This window comes from Mustela erminea, chromosome 7 (assembly GCF_009829155.1).
Source record: "Mustela erminea isolate mMusErm1 chromosome 7, mMusErm1.Pri, whole genome shotgun sequence".
NCBI classification, from domain to species: domain Eukaryota; kingdom Metazoa; phylum Chordata; class Mammalia; order Carnivora; family Mustelidae; genus Mustela; species Mustela erminea.
The window spans coordinates 34,715,331-34,737,845 of record NC_045620.1 but is presented as its reverse complement, the minus strand read 5'-3'; the positions used below and the strand labels follow the sequence as shown (position 1 = coordinate 34,737,845).

At 41.9% G+C, this 22,515-nt stretch overlaps 1 protein-coding gene across 9 annotated transcripts in view; it reads right to left on the bottom strand.

Annotated features, from left to right (window-relative positions):
• PLCB4 (phospholipase C beta 4) overlaps positions 1-22,515 on the bottom strand; it is a 409,575-nt gene that overhangs the window by 54,065 nt on the left and 332,995 nt on the right. For 7 of the 9 annotated variants that reach the window (XM_032351392.1, XM_032351401.1, XM_032351398.1 and 4 more), the window contains 8 exons: positions 20,587-20,677; positions 17,902-17,997; positions 12,858-12,958; positions 9,686-9,721; positions 7,234-7,375; positions 5,549-5,633; positions 5,099-5,223; positions 3,172-3,223 (listed from right to left, as the gene is read on the bottom strand). In XM_032351392.1, the coding sequence (XP_032207283.1) occupies positions 3,172-3,223; positions 5,099-5,223; positions 5,549-5,633; positions 7,234-7,375; positions 9,686-9,721; positions 12,858-12,958; positions 17,902-17,997; positions 20,587-20,677 (728 nt within the window). The remainder of the gene's footprint in view (positions 1-3,171; positions 3,224-5,098; positions 5,224-5,548; positions 5,634-7,233; positions 7,376-9,685; positions 9,722-12,857; positions 12,959-17,901; positions 17,998-20,586; positions 20,678-22,515) is intronic. The other 2 variants (XM_032351402.1, XM_032351400.1) reach the window with 1 other exon arrangement.

The window sequence follows — 22,515 nt, the reverse complement described above, 5'->3', positions numbered from 1 at the left end:
GTGTCTGGTTTAATGCTCTGTAGATACTGTCTCAAAATGTTTAAGAATTTGTGAACAAGGGGTCTTTATATTCATTTTGCACTGGGCCCCTCAAACCAACCATAGCTGGTCCTGCCTGGTGTTTTTTGGTACAGAAAATAAAATTCATTCCAAGCACCCAGGTCTGTGTGGTGGATTTGAGCAGAGGCCAAAGCCAATGACAAGTGAAGGGAGCCTTTGTAGGGTCCTGGGAGGCAAGAGAAGAAGAAAAGAAGGGCCTTCAGCCAGGTGGGTGGACAGAAGCCATAAGAATCAGAGGATGGGCCCATAAGGAAGGACAATCTATTTCATCACACCCAAGATGGCGCCAATTGTTCAATACTCCACTATCTTCTCTACCAGCAGGAAAGCAAAATGGCTGATTGTAACTATAAGACCGTCATGGATTTCAAGACACATTTCACCCCGAGAAAGTTCTACAAAAAGTATGCATCTTTGGATCCCAAAACATCCTACTATGTTGGTCTCAGCCATGCCAATTTCCTCTGAAAGTATGCGGACTTGAGAAATTAACTTGCTCTGTCTTGTTTCCTTGGGAATGATACAAATGCCTTCCATTTTTATACCTTTAGAAAGGAGTCTGTCATGAACTACCACTCACTTTCCTACTGAAAATCACACTTACTGAGCTCAGGGGCACAGCCTTCCAAAAGATCAGGCTGGAGAGCAGACAGGGAGTCCTGGGCAGGTTCCCAGTGTTTTGTTAGCATTGGTGGATTCAGAGGGTGTGCATGTGCTATGCAACACTGCTGTTCCCTATACAACCACTACCGTTTGCCACCCTAAGCCTGAACGGTTCAGAAGACCTCTGTACGGACACCCAGCCCTCAGACACGCCAACAAGGAGTGTTTAACAAGTCCCTGCAGGTGGGTGGGTGAATGACAAAGGCGACATAGGGAAAGCCAGAGCGTCCTGGATGCCCTTGCTCCAAGGAAATACCCCTGCGTGGCCAGCCCCGTATCTACCAGCTAGGACCGCTCCATCGCCGAGAGTGATGGGGTCCAGAAACATACAGCTGAGGAAGACTTCTTCCCTCTTCCCTGTCAGTAACACACTCTGCCTCCAGGAGGGGAAAGGGAAGGATGGGGGATGTTGACACATGACGGAGCATGACTGTCAATGGCTCTTCAAGGCGGGACACCCCACTGAACAATCCTGTTTTTCTAGCCCCTCTGGTGGGATGTCGGGTTTTGGTCACATCACTCCAACACTTCAGCATGGAATTTGGGCTCCAGCAGCACCGTGCTTGTCTGGGAAGGCATTTTAGAATAAGCAGTGGTGCCTAAGGGGAGACAGTGACCGTGTGAACCCAGGCCAAACAGGAAGGGAAAGGAACAGAGGGCACGCATACAGCTCCTGGTGGGACCTCTTGATCTGGCAACAGTCCCCCTCCCCGTGGAAGTACTGGCTGTCGGACAGCTGCAGCCAAGAGGGCAAACTTTAGTGTCACTGGGCCACAAGGAAGGCTCTGAGGAGGGAGCCCCGCAAGGGGTCGGGGTGTTTGGTATGAACCATGAGGGCTGGGCTTCAGTGTGAGCTGATGGATTGCCTCCATCAATTTACATGCACCATCTCCTGGTGATGAACGCTGTGCATTAAATACAACAGAGCTGTAAAGAATTCTAAAATGCAGGGGCACCTGGGTGGTTCAGTCCACTGAGCATCTGTGTTGGGCTCACGTCATGATCCCGGAGTACCAGGATCGAGTCCTGCATCAGGCTCCGTGCTCAGTGGGGAGCTGGCTTCTCTCTCTGCCCCTCCCCCTCACTCATGCTCTCCTCTCTCTCTCCCTCTTGCTCAAATAAATAAAGAAGAATCTTTTTTCTTAAAAGATTTATTTATTTGACAGAGAGAGAGACAGTGAGAGAGGGAATATAAGCAGGGGAAGTGGGAGAGGAAGAAGCAGGCTTCCCGCCGAGCAGGGAGCCCGATGCGGGGCTCCATCCCAGGACTCTGGGATCATGACCTCAGCAGAAGGCAGACACTTAATGACTGAGCCACCCAGGTACCCCAATAAATAAAATATTTGAAAAAATAATTCTAAAAATGTGTATTTGGCAGTTTTCTTTTGAATTACATAGTTTTTACTTCTTTCTGTAATTGACATATAACACATTAGTTTATGGTGTAAGACTTTGATTTCTCTCAAAGCACACAGCAGAGGAAAACACAACATATGTGCCAGCGGATGCATGTGTGTGTGGGGTCACTCATGGGTAGAGGTACACGGGTAGAGAACCATCCGGCAGGGGAAAGAGGGACAAGTGTGCACTCTGAACGTGTGACTGCTGAAGAATGTTATCTTGGCTGGCTGTTCTTAGTGATAAAATTGAGGTATTCAACCAGGGAAGCCAAGAATTTCCTGACAGTAGTATTATGGATGGGATAGCACTCCACGGGATTAATTTAGAGGCTCCGGGACAGATGCATGGAGCAGAAAAAAAAAAAAAAAAAAATGGCCACACTGTTTTTTTTCTCCACAGAATTTAACTTCACATTTTCACTTAACCTTTCTGTGTTGTGTTCCACGTTACAAAATTAGGAAATCAACATTTCTTATTTCACTCCTTGGTTCACAGATGTTAAAGAACGCCAGTTCAGTAAACTAGAACAATATTCATAGCATTATTTTTTGATAACCGCTCTTTACAAGACATACAAAAGAATCAAGACAGGACAAAGCTTTCTTTCTAGGGGTTTTACATTCAAATTGACATTCATAACTTCCTTCCATACTAAATCAACTTCATTCCTCTGTGTGTCTTAGGGAAAATACATATACTTATTATCCATGTTTCCAGTTAATGTCCAAATGAGCAGGGATCATTATTTGTCGTAGCTATAAAAACCTCCACTCTTGAATTTAAAGCAAGGGAATTAAACTCGAGTGTGTATGATAAACTGCTTAACTTATGGTTCAATTTTTAGGGGGATAATTCTGCTTAATAAACTGGGTAGATGAAAAACGTATACTTACAAATACAATCTATCTAGGGATTTCAATTGTTTCTATCCCATCCCTCAAACTCAGCTTAAATTGAGCAGCCCCTAATTAAAAATGACACAGTTTTATTACAGCTGTAGTATGGGTTCAGGAACACAGTGACAACAGTTTAAATCATATTACTCACCCGCATGATCCATTATACTCAAATTTTCCCTGATTCAATTGCATCGCTAAATCTGTCAAGAGACAAAAATAATTTAGCATCTCATCTCCGTGCATAAAGAAGACCACAATGGGTGATTTTAAACAATGGAAGTCAAATACGGATCCTAGGCTGAAAGGTCTTTTTTAACATTTCAAGTTACATCTGGGTCTGCTGAGCACACACAATCCTCTTCCCTGTTGAAATCATCTGTGCTTAAGTCAAACATAAAATGTGTTTTCATAAAGATCATGCTAGAATTGCATTAAAAATTGGATTCAACATATGAGTCAAATGATTGTCCAATCAGTATTGAGAGTATAGGTGTCCAACTGAGGAGAATGTGCCTTACGGTCACAGAGGAAGGATTGGCTGCGGGTATTCCAGGAAGGTCTTAGGAGTACAAACTCAATTAAAAACAATAAAAAATAATCCAGGTAGGATCATGGAAAAATTAGTGGCTTGCACCTACTTTTAAACCTAGGGAGAATTCTTCTAGTGGTGTCTATGTTGGCAGGGCATGGCTTGGGATTTTTCTCTCACAAGTGGACACAATCTTCCCTTTTTTCATTAGCAAAACAAAACAAAACAAACAAGCTAGTAGATTATTTTTTCCCTTCTTCAGCATGTTGTGGTTGATCCTAATGTTACAGAATAAAACACATGCTGACCTAGTGAATAAACTGGTTTAGGATAATTTAATCCATGTAACTGACAACTGAAAATACTACTTGACCTCCCCTACTCCCCCACCCCTGCTTTTTTTAAACAGTAAAAGCAGCGTTCTATTTTATTTGGTTTCTGCTAGAAATACTATGGGCTTGTACTGATATCTGGTCATAGTTCAGTATAGCAAGGACTGATGGGGATGTTGTGCAGACATTTGACCCCAGCTTCCGGTCCCTGAGAAGTCGTCACCAATGGCAGGGAAGTACTATCGAGCCCACATTTATGGCAAAGGGATGGAAGTCAAGAGAACTTTTGGTCAGGCCAGATAATAGAAAACAAGGTGGATAGAAACTCTCAAAGTATGGTGGATGGACTAGAAAAGGAAAAGGCCCCCCCCCCAAACCAGGAAACATGGGAGGCACCCCCTTATATAGCAAAGGACTGAACAAGAAAATCTTTTTGTTTTGCCAACTTTAAGGACCAGGCTATGGGATTAACCACAGCATGTGAATGGTTTTGTGGCATAAACAACTAGAGCCCAGAATTTTTCTATCTCTGATTTTAAAATTGTCATACTTGGCTCTTAAGTAGACTTTGTTCAAAAACTTGAAAAAAATCGTTCATGCATTTTTAAAAATTCACTCCTCTCCTTCCAGCGAGGGGGAAAGATCATATATTGGAAGCCTGCCTTTGAACACACTTTGGAGGACCAAGTTGCGGATTAGTACCTCTAAGAATATATAAATCCTTACACACTGTTTTAATGGAGTTTACTCTTGAATATTCTGTAGTTTTATGATGAGATGCTGTGTTATTGATACCTGCTGAATGTTAACAGGGAGAAGGGTACTTTCTAAAGGAGAAATGAGTCATAGTCCTGACAAAGATACTCAGATTTTTCTCATTTAATTCTGTCTCTGGAAAAGAAGACAAGTTTGATCCGAAAAGAAGAAAAATTAAAAATATTTTGGAAAAGGGGACAATGTTTGGCAGATTAGTTGTGGTATTTATGAAAGGAAATTCAATTTAAATAAAAATATTTTGTCTTCCACCCTTTACAGGGCTCTATTTTTGGTGTTTCGTATCTCACCATTACATAAATCCAACATCACACTGTTTTGCCATATGTCTCATTCCTTTAAAAAAAAAAAAATGCCCACGGCCAACGGATGGCAATGGTTGGCACCATCCTGTCAAAGTGTTCTCCTGGAATTTGAGGTCACTGGACATTGGTTCTTACCTGGGGTTTGATAGTTGAGCGAAACCATCTGGCAGCCAGCATTCCAGAAAATCTGAGGCATGTAATTACTGGAATCGACCCGGCCTCCCTTGGGGTAAATGCGGCTCATTTGCCGTTTGTTATAACTGTGTAACTTATTAAGGAGAATGAAGGGAGAAAAAAGAGCATTCCAGAAGTAATAAATACACAACAAAGGCTAGACCGACAATGACAAACACGAAGCTAACAGAGGAAATTTCACATGTATGAGTGAGGCTGAGGAGAAAAACCAGAGTTCACTGTGTAAACAATTCACATTTGGGCAGGTTTTCACAGTTGCTGTGGTCTTTCACACATACTATTTTATTAGCTCGACAACCACAATTATCTATTTGCCATTTATCTGTTTCAGAGACTCCCGCCAAACTTAAAGGGCACTGGCCGTTTACTCCATTCACTACGTAAGGATACTTCACAAATTCAATGGCGTGCGTCTTCAAGTAGCCCAGGCCGACGGACTCATTAAAAGAAGACATGTTATAATGAATATTGCGCTCTGTAAAGAAAAATAAAGATGCACTCAGCAACGCTTCCATCCAACCTTATGGAAAGACAAGCAATAAATGTAATTACATCTCAAATCATGAGGCTTTGGAAGCAGGTGTTCCATTATGTTATCAGTACTGCCTACGTTCATTAATGTCCTGGGGCTAGAGACAGCTGACTTAAGTAGTGATGGATTAAATCTGGAGTCATGAAACAAATTATGTGTAGATGGCCCTCACAGCCACCCCCCAAGATATGTCTATTTGATGACTAGGGTGGCTTCTCCAGCCCAAAAAAATGATTATGAAAATTTAAAAATCCTGTGGATATTTCTGGAGGTCTGCTTTTGATCAAAAGAGGTCTTCGTGAAGATCCAAGCTAACAGGATCCAACGGTAGGTTAAAAAGATTATTCACCATGACCAGGTGGGATTTATCCATGGGATGCAAGGGTGGTGCAACATTCGCAAATCAATCAATGTGATAGGACAAATCAGTAAGAGAAGAGAGAAGAACCACATGGTCTTCTCAATTGATGCAGAAAAAGCATTTGACAAGATACAGCATCTGTTCCTGATTAAAACGATTCATAGTATAGGGATAGAGGGAACATTCCTCAATTTCATAAAATCTGTCTATGAAAAACCCACAACAAATACCATCCTCATGGGGAAAAGCTGACAGTCTTCCCTTTGAGACTAGGAACATGACAAGAATGTCCACTCTCACCGCTGTTGTTCAACATAGTACTAGAAGTGCTAGCAACAGCAATCAGACAATACAAAGGAATAAAAGGTATTCAAATTGGCAAAGAAGAAGTCAAACTCTCTTTGAAGATGACATGATACTTTATATGGAAAACCCAAAAGACTCTACCCCCAAACTACTAGAACTCAGGAACTCAGTAATATGGCAGGATACAAAATCAATGCACAGACATCAGTTGCTTTCCAACGTGGATGGAACTAGAGGATATTATACTGAGCGAAATAAGTCAATCAGAGAAAGACAATTATCATATGATCTCTCTGATATGAGGAAGTTGAGAGGCAACATGGGGGGCTTAGGCGGTAGGAAGAGAATAAATGAAACAAGATGGGATCAGGAGGGAGACAAACCATAAGAGACTCTTAGTCTCTCACAGAACAAACTGAGGGTTGCTGGGGGGGAGCGTGGTAGGGAGAAGGTGGTTGGGGTTATGGACATTGGGGAGGGTATGTGCTATGGTGAGTGCTGTGAAGTGTGTAAACCTGGCACTTCACAGACCTGTACCCCTGGGGCTAATAATACATCATACGTTAATAAAAAATTATTAAAAAAGAAATTAGTTGCTTTCTTACACACAGGAAGATCCATGGAACGCAAGAGGCAACACTAAGAAATCTGCAGTACCTCAGAGCCACCCTGTGGACAATGTGGGGAATGACAAAGCAATCTCAAGGCATACCAAGGACAGGAGGCTACAGGCACAGTCTGTGACACAAAACACAGTGAGGAGGAAAGGGGCTGTGCTCAGGAAAGAAAAATGGCGACGAGTCAGAGCACAGCTCAGCGGCATGACAGAAGAGAAGCAGACCAAAAAAGGCAATAGAATTTAACCTTTGGTGTTACCTTCAGCCACATGGAAACCTTGAAACTTTACGGGTTGTGCATAGTTGATCATTGTAGACAAATATGGATGGATGTTAGTGGTAGCACCTACATATTTATAAGACGCCATCCATGCCTGTTCGTCTTCCACAGTCACCAGGCCCTATGGAGCACAATGAAAGGAATACACGTGTTGAGGACTCAGGTGAGACAGAAACCTGCTACAGATGTCCTCGCGAAAGACGACCTGCACACACAAACTGAAAGAGAAAGACCTTTTCTTCCTCCATTTTGCTACAGGATAATTTTAAAAGCGCCTGTCTATGGTGCCTGCCTGGTTCAGTCAGGAGTCAGGAGAGCAAGAGACTCTTGGTCTCAGGGTCCTAAGTATGAGCCACACGTTGGGCCTGGAACATACTTAAAAAAAAAAAAAAAATGTTCATGTCATCATAGCCTCTAATAATATAAAAGGAGATAGTAATAAAATATAAGGTTTCTCTCCTACATTTTTCTAAGATTGTCAGAGGACTTTAAAGGAAAGTATACTGAGGTTCATAGCAATCTATGGAAATATGTAGCAAGTATTACCATTTACAATCTCAAAAATTGTGGCACAAAATGGAAAAACAGCTTGTGTTTTTTTTTTTATTGAGTCTCGGCGGGGAGGCCCAAGTATTTCCTTTTCATCTAGTTCCTAAGTGGTAATCACGGGGCTGGTTCGGGGACCATACTTTGCTTAACACTGGTTTAGAATTTAAGCCACATATATAAGTAGTCTATGGTACTTTTTAAAAAAGCTTATTCTAAAAATAGTCTGATAAACCACTACAGAGGACATGTCAAAATTGCATTATTTTACATAGAGGTAAATTATTTTGGTTTATTTCTTGGTAAATTGGAACGAAATAAACAACAAAAACAATTCCTTCAAAAATGATCCACATTTTGTTGAGAGCTAGCTCTGAAAACCTAATGAAGTCTCACTTTATCAGAAAACTCAGAGGATGAGGTCCAAGAATTCATGTTTTAATATGCCCTCCAGGTGGTTCTGACACACACGGAAGTTGTTTTTCCACTTTGTGCCACAATTTCCTGCATCGACTGATACAGGCGGATGAACTACTTACTTAGTCCATTCCTATGGACTAGTCACAGGAATGGACTGGTGAGAAAAGTGGTCAGATTATCTTATCTGATGATTTAACAATCTGAGCATTCTAAATCCTCAAACTGATTTTACCAATAAAAGCCCGAGATAAATAATCAAATAATGTAACTTGTTTTCATGTTTAGTCATTTCTTTATATGTCCCATCCACCCAAACAAGGGCAGAGGCTGTGTGACTCCTTTCTTGGGTATCTAATGATGGTAAGTAACACCAGGACCCTGTGTTGGGCAGTGGGCTGAATTCCTGCTTGGACGACATCATTACTGTTAGTAATGGATGACATCATTACTGTTAGTAATGGATGACATCATTACTGTTAGTCACGTGGAGTAAGGGTGAGAGTCCCACTCACTGACCATGGGAGAAGACCCGGGCCTTGGGGATGAACGCGATTCGGTCGCAGCTATTCAGCTAATACACGGCAGTGACCAAACACTAACCTCTGCTGTGTTGACCTCAATATCCTCTGAAATTCTAGAAGAACAGTTCATGAACATGATGGGAGGGAACTGAGATCGGTCTTATCCAAACTTACTCTATACACAGTAAGAAGATAGGGTCTCACCCCAAATAAGATAGGGCCCCACAGACAGCCAGACATGATGTTCTCCAACTCCAAAGAATGGGGATCAAATCACAAGGCAAACTTCTGTCGACGCCTGCCACCAATCTCCCGACCATAACAAACCATTCGCATGGACTCAGAGAAACCACTGTGCTACCATGAAGAACGTCAAAGAGGACAAAAGAAATAAAAAATGGAACTTGATTTATAATAAAGTCCATATCTAAGAACACCAAATGGAAGTCCTAGAATGCAGGCAGTGTAAAATTAAATTAAATAATTAATTAATGATCTTTTAAAATGACAGTATAGTCGGAAACAAGATCACCTTCCTAGTATGCTAGAACATCTGATGACCTATTAGGTCATTTTTATTTTCAAATTCGATGTGTTGACGATTATGAACTCTTATTATAGAAATGAAATCTCTAATGCCAACTAAATGCCTGACTGTACTAAACACTTATTTTCAGGAAAACCATCTTATTCACCTGCCTTCACTTTGTGATTTTTATCAGGACTTGCTTATTTCACCACTGTGAATAATTCTTTCTTTTGAAGACTCTTGCAATGAGATGCATTAAGCATGTGAATATGGTGAACAGTAAGCCTGACATTCCATGGGTTGAGGTGGGAGGGAGACAGGGTTAACAACATTTAGTACAAACTGTTCAATATTACGGGGGCACATTTGGTACTCTGTCATGAAAGCAAACTACACAAGGAAATTATTTTCTTACCTTTTTGTTGATTTCATGTTCAAGGTCATCTGAAGCCTAAATTAGAGAAAGACTAATTTGTTTACTTCTCTAAAGGGCAAAATTCCAAATTTACCAGCCATATATCTGTAAATGTTTAAATAAATATGGGTAAGCTTGTTATTCTTTTTATTGGTGAAGGTGGAAAATTATTGATGACATAAAGCCATCAGCGAAATAAGGAGGAAAGATACAACAGCCTGACTTATGTACCAGAAAAATAAATCTTAATACTGTCTCCCCTCCTTTCTTGATAGTCTTTCCTATTTAGATGTTTCCTTACAGTAGATTAATTATTTCATCATGGGGTTTAGGAAATCGTTTGATGTGGCCACCTCTCCTGATACATAAAGGGCAGGCAAGCACGAATGGTTACTTGATTCAACACTCATGTGTGGGTAGTGATAAAGGCTTTATGTGGTAAGGGAGCATCAAGGTAGGCACTGAGTCTTAGTAGGCATCCAAGAGTCTCAAAGTAGAGGCAACAGTCTCTATCAGAAGAGGGAGGGTGTAATCAAAGTGTTCCTTTGAGTTTGCTCTTCCAACACTCTCCCAATTTCAACTACTACCAAATGGATGCACCTACACCTTCGGCCACTGTCTTCAATGATTAAGAATCCTTGCCCCAACACATCACCGTGAATACCATCCACTCTCCCCTTCTCCAGGAACTCACAGACAGTTATGCCTTCTCTCCCTCTCGCAAGCCTAATCTCTCCCTCTCTACGGCCCCACTTCCAAAAGTTTGCAAACACACTCCAGATTCATTCCTTCTAAAAATAACACTCCCTTGACTTCTATGATTGCCATTACCCCCCAGCCTATTCCTTGCTTCCCTTTATAGCAAAACTTCTCAAAAGTATAGTCTCTACTCATTCACATCTGTCTGTTTCCGTGGCCCCCACCACACCCTTGCAACTTCTCTTTTCAAGGTCACCAGTGACCTCCATGTTGCCAGCCCTGGAACTCTGGAGTCTTCTTACTGAGTTAATCAACAGTAGTCAAACACCAACCACTTTGCCAGGGGCCAAGAGGTGGGAGAAATGGGGAAGTGTTGGTCCAAGGGGACACACGTCTAGTGATAAGAGTAGAATGTTCTGGGGATCTAACGAACAGAATGTTCATAGTTAACATTTTACTGCATACTTGAAAGTTACTCAGAGAGCAGATCTTAAATGTTCTCACCACATAAACACACACACACACACACACAGGTAATTATGAGGCGATGGAAATGTTCACTTACCTTACTGAAATAATCATTTCAGAATATATACAGGTATCAAATCATTGCTTATGCACATTCAACTTACACAATGCTATGTGTCAATTATATTTTAATTAAGCTGTGGGGGAGAACACCTCTCTTCTTGTCTTCCACCTATTCTCTTGGCTTCCTTGATCTCATCGATTTCCATCCTACCTCTCGGGCCATATCTTGGCCATATCGCTGCCTCTTCCCATTGGTCATCTCAAATATTTCCATGGCTTTAAATCCCATCTCCTGAACTTCCAGTTTATATCTCTAGCCCCACCTCTCTTCTAGTTCTTCTAGTTCTAGATACAGGTGATGACGATGCTCACAATGGTGAAGATGAAAGTGATAACAGAGCAGCAGTAATGAAGGCCTTAATGGGAATGACCATGTGCTAGGCACCACCAAAAGCTCTTTACATATTCTAGACCCATCGACTCTTCAAAATGGACCAGTGAGGTAGGCGCTATTTTCACCTTGCAGTGGAGAAAACCCAGGCACTGGGAGCTTCAGTTAACTTACCTGAGATTACACAGGTAGGAAATGAAAGCAGGATCAGGGGTCAAGGGTATGCGTGCCTTAGTGGCAGTGCCCCGGAGTATCGCACAGCCCTCAAAGATCCTGTCCCGCTTGAGACACCGAGGTCTTCCTCTTCCAGTCTTCCCCACTGTCCACCCAGCTCCTCAGACTCAGAGGCAGAGAGTCATCTCGCTTCCCCTCTCCCGCTCACTTGCCCAAATTCAGTCCATCAGCAAGTTGGATCATTTTTGTTTCCTCAGTTGACCTTGAACCCACTCAGTCCTGTTTCTACTGTCCGGTTTAAGCCTCAGGGTCTGGCTGAGTGCAACAGCCTGGCCTAACCACTTTTCCTGCATTCTCTCTTATTCCCTTCTAACCAGTCGCCATATGGCAACCGTAGTGGTTTTTCAATAACCCCTATCAGGGTGCCCTGCTCCCTTCTTTGAACATTTTCAGGGGCTTCAGATTCCACTTACATTAACATCTGAGTCTTTCATAGTAGCTTCCGAATCCCACGCATCACCTAGCTGTTACCTGCCTGTATGATCTCATCTTGATTCCTCTGCCCCTCACTCAGTCCGCTCCATTCAGTGTCTCTGCTGCTGTTATCCCATAACTGGGGCCCTTCCTCTCCTTCTGTGCATGGCTGATTCCTCTTTATCTTTGGGTTCTGGTTTTCTTATTCCTTCAACCTTCTGAGTCTCCCTTTTAGCCCTCATTTTTACTTTCATAATAGCACTTATCACAAATTGTAATTATGTAATTGATGGTTTGTCATTGTTTTCTATTCTCGTCCAGTAAACTTCCATCAGTTTCCAATAAACTTCCATCATCTAAGCTCCAGGAGAGCAGAAACTAAGCCTGTTTTGACCTTTTAGGGTTGTTACAGCCTAGGCTATGCCTGGCACATAGCAGGTACATAACAGCCATTTTTCTTGGCTGGATGGAAATACGTTCATGTTTATTCTATGTTAGGAGGGAGAGGAGATACATAATTGGTAGGACTGCTTTTCTAACAAGGACTTGCTTGGGATAATCAGGTAGGTCATTTTCCCAATGACTTCAACAGGCTGCTGTTATTGTCTCCCTATTCACCTTAAATAATGCAATAAATGATATTACTTAAAGGATACTGGAGAAATAGGTGGTGGCCAACAGTGAGGATGGCTAATGAGCCATTCAAATATCCCTTCTAACTTATTGCCCATAGCTTGCATTAAGCTATTGATTCTGGCCACCCAACATAGAAGGGGAATTATAGGCTACTTTATTTTCATGTGGTGGTCACATTTTTAAAATTTCATAACTATTAGCTACTACCTCTTCTTGACAGTCTTGGGAAAAAAAAAAAAAAAAAAAAAGGAATACTGAGACTCTGACCTTCTTGACACTATTTGCAACAGCCTCCTTGTGGCCCAAGTCATCAGCAGAAAGTTCGTTTCCAAATTTGTATTCGGGGTGAGCTTCCTCCTCTTGGTCAGCTGTGTGCAAGACAAAAGGAAAATCCATGAAGCCCAATTACTGCTCATCAGTCAGATCTTCAGAATCTTGAGTGGAGGGGAAGAAGGAAGCTAAATGAAGATGGGAACATTTAAACAGGCAAATTTTTTTCAAGTAAAATTCTAACTAGCTCTCAAGTTCAAGGAGCACATCTTGTTAGCTGTTATTTCTTGCCCATCTAGCATGATGTTGGACGCGCATGTTGCTTAATGCATTTTCCTTAAGTGAGTACTGATTTCCATCCCAGTACACTCACTGTAAAAATTAAAGCCTCAAGTACTCAGAAACAGTTGTGACTTTCAAAGGGTGTTATGATCTTCCCTGGGACTTAGGGAAAACACAAGGAAGGTATGAGAAGAGGAAAATACACTTGATCATTTTTAAAAAGAGATTAATGTGTATGTGAACGCTATGGGTATAGTGACTTGTGGCCGGGAGTGGTGAGACATAAAAGAGAAAGAGCTTGGAAAGACTAGACTGCACCTGTACACCACCTCTGAACCCTGGCTTAGGTTTCAGAGACTCTAGAATCATTCCTAGGGCTCATGCTAACTGAGAGGCTGGAAATGGGTGCTAGATAAAGCTGATGGCCCAGGAGCATGGCCCAGGCTGTGAAAGGAGGTACAGAAGCACCAGTCCAGTCCAGAAAGTGACAAGAACTGTGGTATCTTCCTGAGGCTGGTATCCTCCCAAGGCTGTCAGTGGAAAAAAGAAATCCACTAGAAAATGACACATGTTGGTGTGAGATCTGGATTCCCATGATTCCGTATTCTGCAAAAAACTCCCAGGTTAGGAATTTGCCTAAAAACTTGTCAGGATCAGGAGAAACCCACAGGCCTCCAGTCAAGGCTAACATAAATCCACACTGTCACAACACAGGGCTTGAGGGACCCCTACTGGAAAAAACAGTGAAATAATTTCTGACTATGGACTCCTGACAGCGGGAAGCAGACCCTTAAGAAGTGGTGTTGTGAGTGTGTGTGTGTTTTAAGCACGTTTAAAATGTGTAAACAACTCAAGAATAAGATTTCATCACTTCTAAGATGCATTTTTTTCACATAGTAATATTTCTGATGTTGTAACGTGTTCTTCTAATCGATGCTGTTTTACAATTACTTGGAAGCAGTTTTCTTTCCTAGTCATTATAAAATAATGTTGTCCTTCAACTGATGGTGTCTTAGATCTGGAATTTCTTGAGGGATTGCTTTTTGCAAAGTGTTATTCCAGACATGGAAACAAAAGTGAGGCAAGATAGACAGACACCCTCCTGTTTTGAAACTGGTATTCTGATGGGTGGATGAGTGGAAGTAGATGATTACAAAGAGAAAAAAAAAAAGTAGCTCATATAGGCCTTTGGCAGGAAAAAAAGGAATTAAGGAGCTGGAATAGGTCTTTAAAAAATCTAGCCCAGTGTGTCTACTTTATAGATCAGGAAATCGATCCGGAAATATGATTTACAAATCCAAGGTCACAGAGGAAGATATGGACCTAGATTTCCCTGGATTCTTAGCACAATGCTCTTAACATGACACTGAGTTTGCATGGACTATAGTCTGTAACCGAGATTTTGAAACTTCCCACCATTACTAGTAAATTTCCAGTTCATATATCTTTTAGTCTAACCTGGCCAGCCAGATATAAACTACTTGACGTCAAGGAACGTGCCCCATACAAGTAGTAGAGACTTGACTTTAAAAAAGGGAGTGTCTGGGTGGCTCAGTCGGTTAAGTGTCTGACTCTGGGTTGGGTTCAGATCCTGATCTTGGGGTCCTGAGATCGAGTCTTGCATCGGGGTCCACACTCAACATGGAGTCTGCTTGTCCCTCTCCCTCTGTTCCCCCACCTCTCTCTCACGCTCTCTCAAGTGTGTGCTCCCTCTCAAATAAATACTCTTTTAAAAAGAAGAAGAGTTGTATGAATGGATGCTGCCATTCCTTGATTGTGCAAAGGTGCAGAGACACACCCACAACCACATATAGTTTTGGCACTCCCCACTGCTTGTCACACAGTCCTGGAAGCCACGTGTTCTCTGGGATCTAAATCCTGCCCAAGGAACGGGCACATGCTTTCATTGTCTAAGGGCCTTTTCTGTTTTCTATAGCCTCCAGGCAGGGCTAATCTTTCACGTTATGCTTGGTTTCCTCTTACCTACTGTGCTGAAGTATTTAAATTAGAGACTCTTGTCATTCAGCTATAGTAGGATCATACAGTGACACTGGGGTAATTATAGCCAACTGGTCGACCAGAATTAAGCCAGGCATCATCAAAGGAACCTAAGAATATGTAACTGGTATAGCAGAAACCTGTATACCCTTGAACATAAATTCAAGTGGATGATTTTGTCCTCTCAGCTAATTTCCTTCATGTATGCTATCCCCCATGATTATTTCTGTCCACACTGAACAACATGGAGCCACCAGAGCCAAATATTTTGTAGGAATAATGAGCATATGCATAAAAGGTGGGAAGTACCCTTAAGGATGATAAATGGAATCATATTGACCCTCATCTTTGATAAGTGTGTGTTCAAGAAATTTTACATCTTTGACTTTCATCAGTTACATTTTTTTTTCTAAAAAATATTTTTAACAACAATTTTGCATATATGTGTTCTCTTCGTATTCCTGTATATTAGACGGGCAGTATTGTAAGGCACGAAAGCTCTTGAACCTGGAGTCAGACAATTCTGGGACTGACTCTTAGTGCCATTGTTCACCAGCCATGGAGGCATGGGCAGACTATGTTTACCTCTCAGACTTCCACTTCCTTTACTTGAAAAATGAATGTAACGATACCTGTTTCATTGGGCCATAGAAAGATTACATGGTGATGTAAACGGCTTCCTTCACAGTACATCAACAGCGGTTGCGGTTCATATTACTATTATTTTCCTTGTTAATTTAGTCCAGTATTCTGCAGTTTGTTTTACTGGATTGTAGGATTTAGAAATGTCTAAAATGTTTTCGACTACCATCTGTAAAACTTAACCTAAGTTAAGGAACTGATTTTACGTAATATTCATCTTTTCAAATTTTAGAAGTATTTTATTAACCTTTTCAAATAATATTCTTTTCAGGATTTTATTCTGAAATCATGTTCAGGTTTATTATTTGCGAAAAAAACAAGCAAACAACCAAAACGTGAAATAATAGGGCAGCGTAGTTGACAGCATTTCCCAAACACAGCTCCAAGAATACCTGCTCTCCTACGTGTACTTCTAGAATGTGATCTTGCCCTCACCCACTCCCCTCGAAGCTGGGCGGGCCTTAATTTTGCTTTGATGCATGAAATATACAGGCAATGATGATGGGCCAGTTCTGGACATCGTTCTTAAAGTAGTTTAGCAGCTTCTGCATTCTGCCTCTTGGAAGACGGGCTTTCACGGTGTGCCATCTAGAACCTTGGCCATCATGCTGTGAGAAGCCCAAGCCACATGGAAAGGACAAAGGGAAGAGTTCTGGCCCTCGACCCTGCTGAGCTCTCTACAACAAATGCCAGCCACAGGAGTGGGCCATTTGGGACATCTGGCCCGACTGAACCGTCAGATGCCTCCAGCTCTGGATGTCATCTGCCTGCAAATGCATGAGAAGCTTAAGGGAAAATCATCAGTGTGAGCCCAGATGTCCCCACAGAACTATGGGAGAAAGTAATAATGTGCTATTTAAAGCCTCTAGATTTTGGGGTGGTTTGTTACCAAGTAATAGAAAATTATAACAGTCACCAATTAAATAATTCCAGGTATCTTTGCCTTCTTGGACACTCATTGCCATATACAACATATGAAAGTCAGTCAGTATTTGTGTTCTCTGGGAGTGGGGTTGAACCCCTGGTTTGGACACACAACACACACTATCCCAGTGAAGTCTGTTTCACGGTGAGCCAACTTTATAAAGCTCTCTTTATTACTGAGATTAGTTAATTCTCACGACTTTCAGGTTTTCACCTATAGCAGCAAACTTTCCTAAAATCTACTCGTATATTTCAGATTTTCATATAATAAGTGGAGAGAGTTTCTCCAAGTGTTTCTACATTATGTAGCCCCAATCATGACATAAATACAAGACATCAGTCCAGCCAGTAGACACACAATTTTGCTAATCAATTTTCATACCACATAATGGAGAAAGAATTTTCTGAAACATTCCAGACCTTTCAAAGGTCCATTTAAAGCCAATCATTATGGCTGTGGCTATATGGCCCAAGTAATGTAGAGGCTAATAGCAAATATTCTGATTTTTTAAGCAAGGCTACCTTTGCTAAAATCACCTACCTGTCTTGGTAATTCTCGTGAGCTGGTTATTTGAAAGAATATTAACTGGAAATTTTAATACTGGCTTTGAAATTCCAGTTCATTTCATGTGTGCACACAAACCCCTCATTTCCCTGAGGGTCTCTATTTGTGTTCCTTTCGTGGTTACTTGACTTATTACTATCATCATTAACAACACTGAAGTTTATATTTTGTTTATAGAAAGGATTACAAAATGTTCTTTTTATTCCAACCCCTTGTCTTCTACAGCAAGGATTCTCTGGCTGTGAATTTCGGATGAGCAGCTGATTGCACAACAGGAAGGGAGATGACTAAGCCACAAAAATCTAGTGCCCCTGTAAACTGGAAGGAACATTTGGAAAAATATCAAAAAATACCAAAATATGAAAGTTTGGTGCATGAGTACACACTTGACTAATTAGACTTAAGCCATCACATTATGTAAAAGGACCCATGGAGACAAACTCATGTTTTTCTTATTTTAAAAATTATTTTTGTGGGCACCTGGCTAGCTCAGTTGGAGAGCATGTGACCCTTGATTTCGGGGTTGTGAGTTCAAGGCCCATGTTGGGTGTAGAGAGTACTTAAAAATAAATAAATAAACTTAAAAAAAAATATTTTTGTGACACATAAATTAGAAGAAAACTGACTCACCACTTTCTATTTCCTCTTCATTATCATCCTCTAGGATGCTCACTGGGGCAGCAGATTCTCCAGCTTCCATCATGCTTTTCAAAGCCTCGAGCTGTTCTGTTAGTCAAAACAAATAGGAAGGAGATGGTGACAGATGCCAGATGACTTGCAAAGCCTGAGTCCTAAGATCAACACCAAGAAAGGAATGTATAGTCTAAGTCCCTCTTGGTTACATTCCTAAGACCACTGTCTCACCCAGATCTGCTGGTCAGACTTCTCTTGGGACGTGCAACCTTCATCAACATTTGATGAAGGACTATGGGACATCGGTGAAATGCCCAAAGTTCTGGTCCTAAATTGAGAGAAAGCCTCAGTCGCTGTGAAGGATTTAAGGCTTGGTGCCAAAGGCCCACAGTTTCGAGAATAATGACATTAAGTGATGGAAAAGAGACAGGCACACCAGAGAGTAATACAACTTCAGGGAAAAAATATCTGTGACCGACAGACCCAAGATTATTATTCTCACATATAAAAAGCCCTTATACGGCAGTAAGACAAAGAATTTTGAAAACGGAAAAACATGAAGAAGTACGTTATAAATAATGATATTATCAAGAAACGAGTTACTAAGAACATTACTATCAAAAAACTAGAGTCTCGTTATCCTTTGACCCATCGGACACACATACGTACAACCTGGCCAAGAGCCAGCTGTAAGAGTATCACTGGGAAATAGGCATTCTCGCGTATTGTGGGGAGACTGTAAATTGGTACACTTTTTCTGAAAGAAAGTATAACAAGATGCATCACAACACAAAAATGAGTACATCTTTTGGCCAACCAACATGAATTGCACCAACAGATTTCAAGGAGAAGCTATGCAAATCGGACAAAACGAACACTGACTTAGGTTTATCATTGTTGTTTTTATAGTAATGAAAAGCCATCGATTTGGGACTGGTTCAACGGTAGCATATCCCACACAACAAATTCTGTGGAGTGTTTCACACATCAGAATGTAAGTATACTCAATTGGTTTTATTAGAGATTAAAAAACACAGCATAGGGACGCCTGGGTGGCTCAGTTGGTTGAGCAGCTGCCTTCGGCTCAGGTCGTGATCCCAGCGTCCTGGGATCGAGTCCCGCATCGGGCTCCTTGCTCAGCAGGGAGCCTGCTTCTCCCTCTGCCTCTGCCTGCCATTCTGTCTGCCTGTGCTCGCTCTCTCCCCCTCTCTCTCTGATTAAAAAAAAAAAAAAAAAAACCAGCATATTTTTGAAAGATTTTATGTATTTATTTGACAGAGACAGAGCTCACAAGTAGGCAGAGCAGCAGGTAAGAGAGGGGTGTAAGCAGGCTCCCCGCTGAGCAGAGAGCCTGATGTAGGTTTCGATCCCAGGACTCTGAGATCATGACCTGAGCCAAAGGCAGAGGCTTTAACCCATTGAGTCACCCAGGCTCCCCCCCCACGAATCAGCATATTTAGACTGATCCCAGTTTTATAAGAAATGTATCTCTAAACATGTAGCTGTAGTATATGTATCTATGTGTAAAATACATAACTCAGTGCTATTTTATTATGTTCTTATATTTTTCTTTGTTGTTTTCATTTTCCCACGGTATTACTTTTGTAATAATAACTACTATAACTTAAAACTTAGATATAGATACAGTGTATATATACACATATATATGTGTATACACACACACAATAGAATACTACTCAGCTATCAAAAAAAGAAATCTTGCCATTTGCATGATGTGCATGGAAATAGAGTATATTATGCTAAGTGAAATCAGACAGAGAAAGGCAATTATCATATGATCTCACTGATATGTGCAATTTAAGAAACAAAACAGAGGAGCATAGGGGAAGGGAGGGAAAAATAAAACAAGATGAAGCCAGAGAGGGAGACAAACCATAGTAGACACTTAATCATAGGAAATAAATTGAGGGTTGCTGGAGGAGAAGAGTGTGGGGGTGTGGAGTAACTGGGTGATGGACTTTAAAGAGGTTATGTGATGTAATAAGCACCTGGGTGTTATATAAGACTGATGTGTACCTGAACTTTACTTCTGAAACTAATAATATACTATATGTTAATTAATTGAATTTAAATTAAAAAAATAAAACTTAGAATACGGTAAAAACACAATGCAATCATCCCCATATTACATGTTACCAATTCACTGAATTAAGAGAGTAGCCAAAAGAAAATATTTTCAAAGAAAATCTCTAGGGAAAATACAGGGGAAATATCTAAATAAAATCATTTCTCTCTCGCCACACATACACACATTCATGCATTCTCACATTCACCTAGGACTCCTAGATATGTGTATCTCACAGAGGCAAACTGTAAAGGGAAAGCTTTTAAGAGGACTTTAAAGCATATTAACTGGAAAAAAAAAAAGGAGTTCCTTCTATCTTGGTAAATTCTAAAATGCCTCTTTCACTTTCTTCTCATTTTGCCTCAGGATCATTCCAAATCCTGCATCTTATGAATATATGAATATGCTTTTCCCACCGCAGGAACCCTACACTTAAATGTCAGTGTGGCCACTTGGCTCTGAAAAGTATATGCAACACTGTCATGCTCCCTTCCTCCCCCAAATCGGTGGTTTTAAAATAGATTTCATTTTAGACAGCTGACCTGTCCAAACACACAATGTGTGCACGCTTTATCATTCGTGTGTCTTTGACTTACTTTTTTCAACCTCAGGTTTCAGCCGCTTATTTTTGATGAGTATTTTTCTTTTGAGGTCATTGGGGGATGGTAAGGGTCTGCCTGGTTCAAGCTAGAGAAAAACAGAAAAGGCTGAATTAATGATGTGCTGCTTCAGTCTCATTCCCAGCCCAGTGTGAGCACGGAGGCCTGTCATACAGCCCAACATCCACTAGATGGCAGTCAGCACAGTTTTATGTTTTCATTCCCCAACATCTATCAGCCTACTGCAGGAAACTCTGCCTTAGACTGCAGATTTGACATCCACAGTCTCCCAGAGCTGTGCAGAGCCACTCCACCTTCCCCAGCAGGAGCTAGGTCTGACCTGGAGTGCTGCTGGGCGAGGGGCTCATGCTCAACCTGGGTCTGACCTGGAGTGCTGCTGGGCGAGGGGCTCATGCTCAACTTCCGATCTTGCTCCTTTTATGTATCGGGTAAAGTACAAGAGGTCATTGAGTTGGCTGGGGTCACAGCGGCTTTCCCGGGCAGAAGTCGAGGGCTCCCTTGATCCCCTTAAATGTTAGGTTGTATTAGGAAGCCTATTTACTCAGTAAGCTGATGTAACCCCAATACCTGGGATTATGGTTTTGTAGGTTCAGTAAGAGAATCAAGAAGGGAGTGGTCAGTTACCAAAACCTGACCTCTACTGTGATTTCATTCGCCTGGATTTATGGCTGCAAAGGCAGTGTCCTTTCTTCTATCACCTCTGACCCATACAACTGCGCCCTATCTAGTCACCCCCTCCCCATTCTCTCATGCATCCACGTATGCACCCACCCACCCCTCCATCCACCCGTCTTTTCCATGAATCCACTCGTTTTTTCAGAAGTAATCTTTATACTACTTATTACATGCAAAGCACTATGCACTCCTATGTCTGTGTTGCCCCAAACAAGGCTCTTTGCCAAAATTCTGCTTCCTTCCAAAGCCTGCTGTAACTGGTCCATTCCCCAGCGATCTCTCTTGAACCTGGGTATCTCTAGTATTCAATTCAATATAGTATTCATATTGAATACTAGAGATACCCAGGTTCATCTTCCTCTGCAGCTCTAATTTTACCTGTGTTCTGTGTCTCCCCCACGGCCCCCCTCAAGACTGAAAGCTTTTCACTTCAGGGAGGTCCCGCTCCCATGTGTATTCCCATACGCTCCCCACAACATTTTCCACGTATGTGCATATCACTCTGCAAAGAACACAGTGGTCTTTCCACAGGAACAAGCACCTTCGCCCCGTCAGAAAAGTAAACAGAAGGTCTAGGTAAAACAAAAATAAAATGAATAAAAATCCCGGCTGTTTCTTAGTTTGGGTTCCCTCAGAATCAGTCTCTGAGACAAGGATGTGAACAGACCCAAGTCTCTTTGGGAGGCAGCCTCAGGAATGTCCAACCGGAGGGTGGGGGGTAGGAAAGTGAGAAAAAGGTGGCAAGCAGCCAACCCCAATGGGGTGTTATCAGGCGAGTTATCACAGAGGGGGCAGGCGTGTGGTCCTGCTGGGGAGCCTGGCAGCTGGTGTAGATCCCATGCTCTGGAGCTGTCCCTGCTGCTGCGTGAGGGGACTGCGGGGGAGGGGTGTGAGCTCTGCGGCCCTTCTGGCCTGTCCTTCCCATATGGGCAGAGCCCGCTCTGGTGACCAGAGCACCCCACCTTGGCTTGAAAAGCCACAGACACTGGCAGCCATAAGCAGGCCAGTGTACAGGGAAGATAGTGTTGCACGGACACAGGCAGGGAGCCCGCAGCATGGCGTCTGTCCACAGGCTGAGGACAATCGGGGGTGGGTGCAAAGGATGCGAATATTCTCCTGTCCTAGGCATTTTCTTTCCTTTTTGTTTGTTTTTAAATACTGCAGAGTACTTTACACTTAATTCTATTCATTACATCTTGGGACAATGGATCTTCACCACATGGAGGTTAT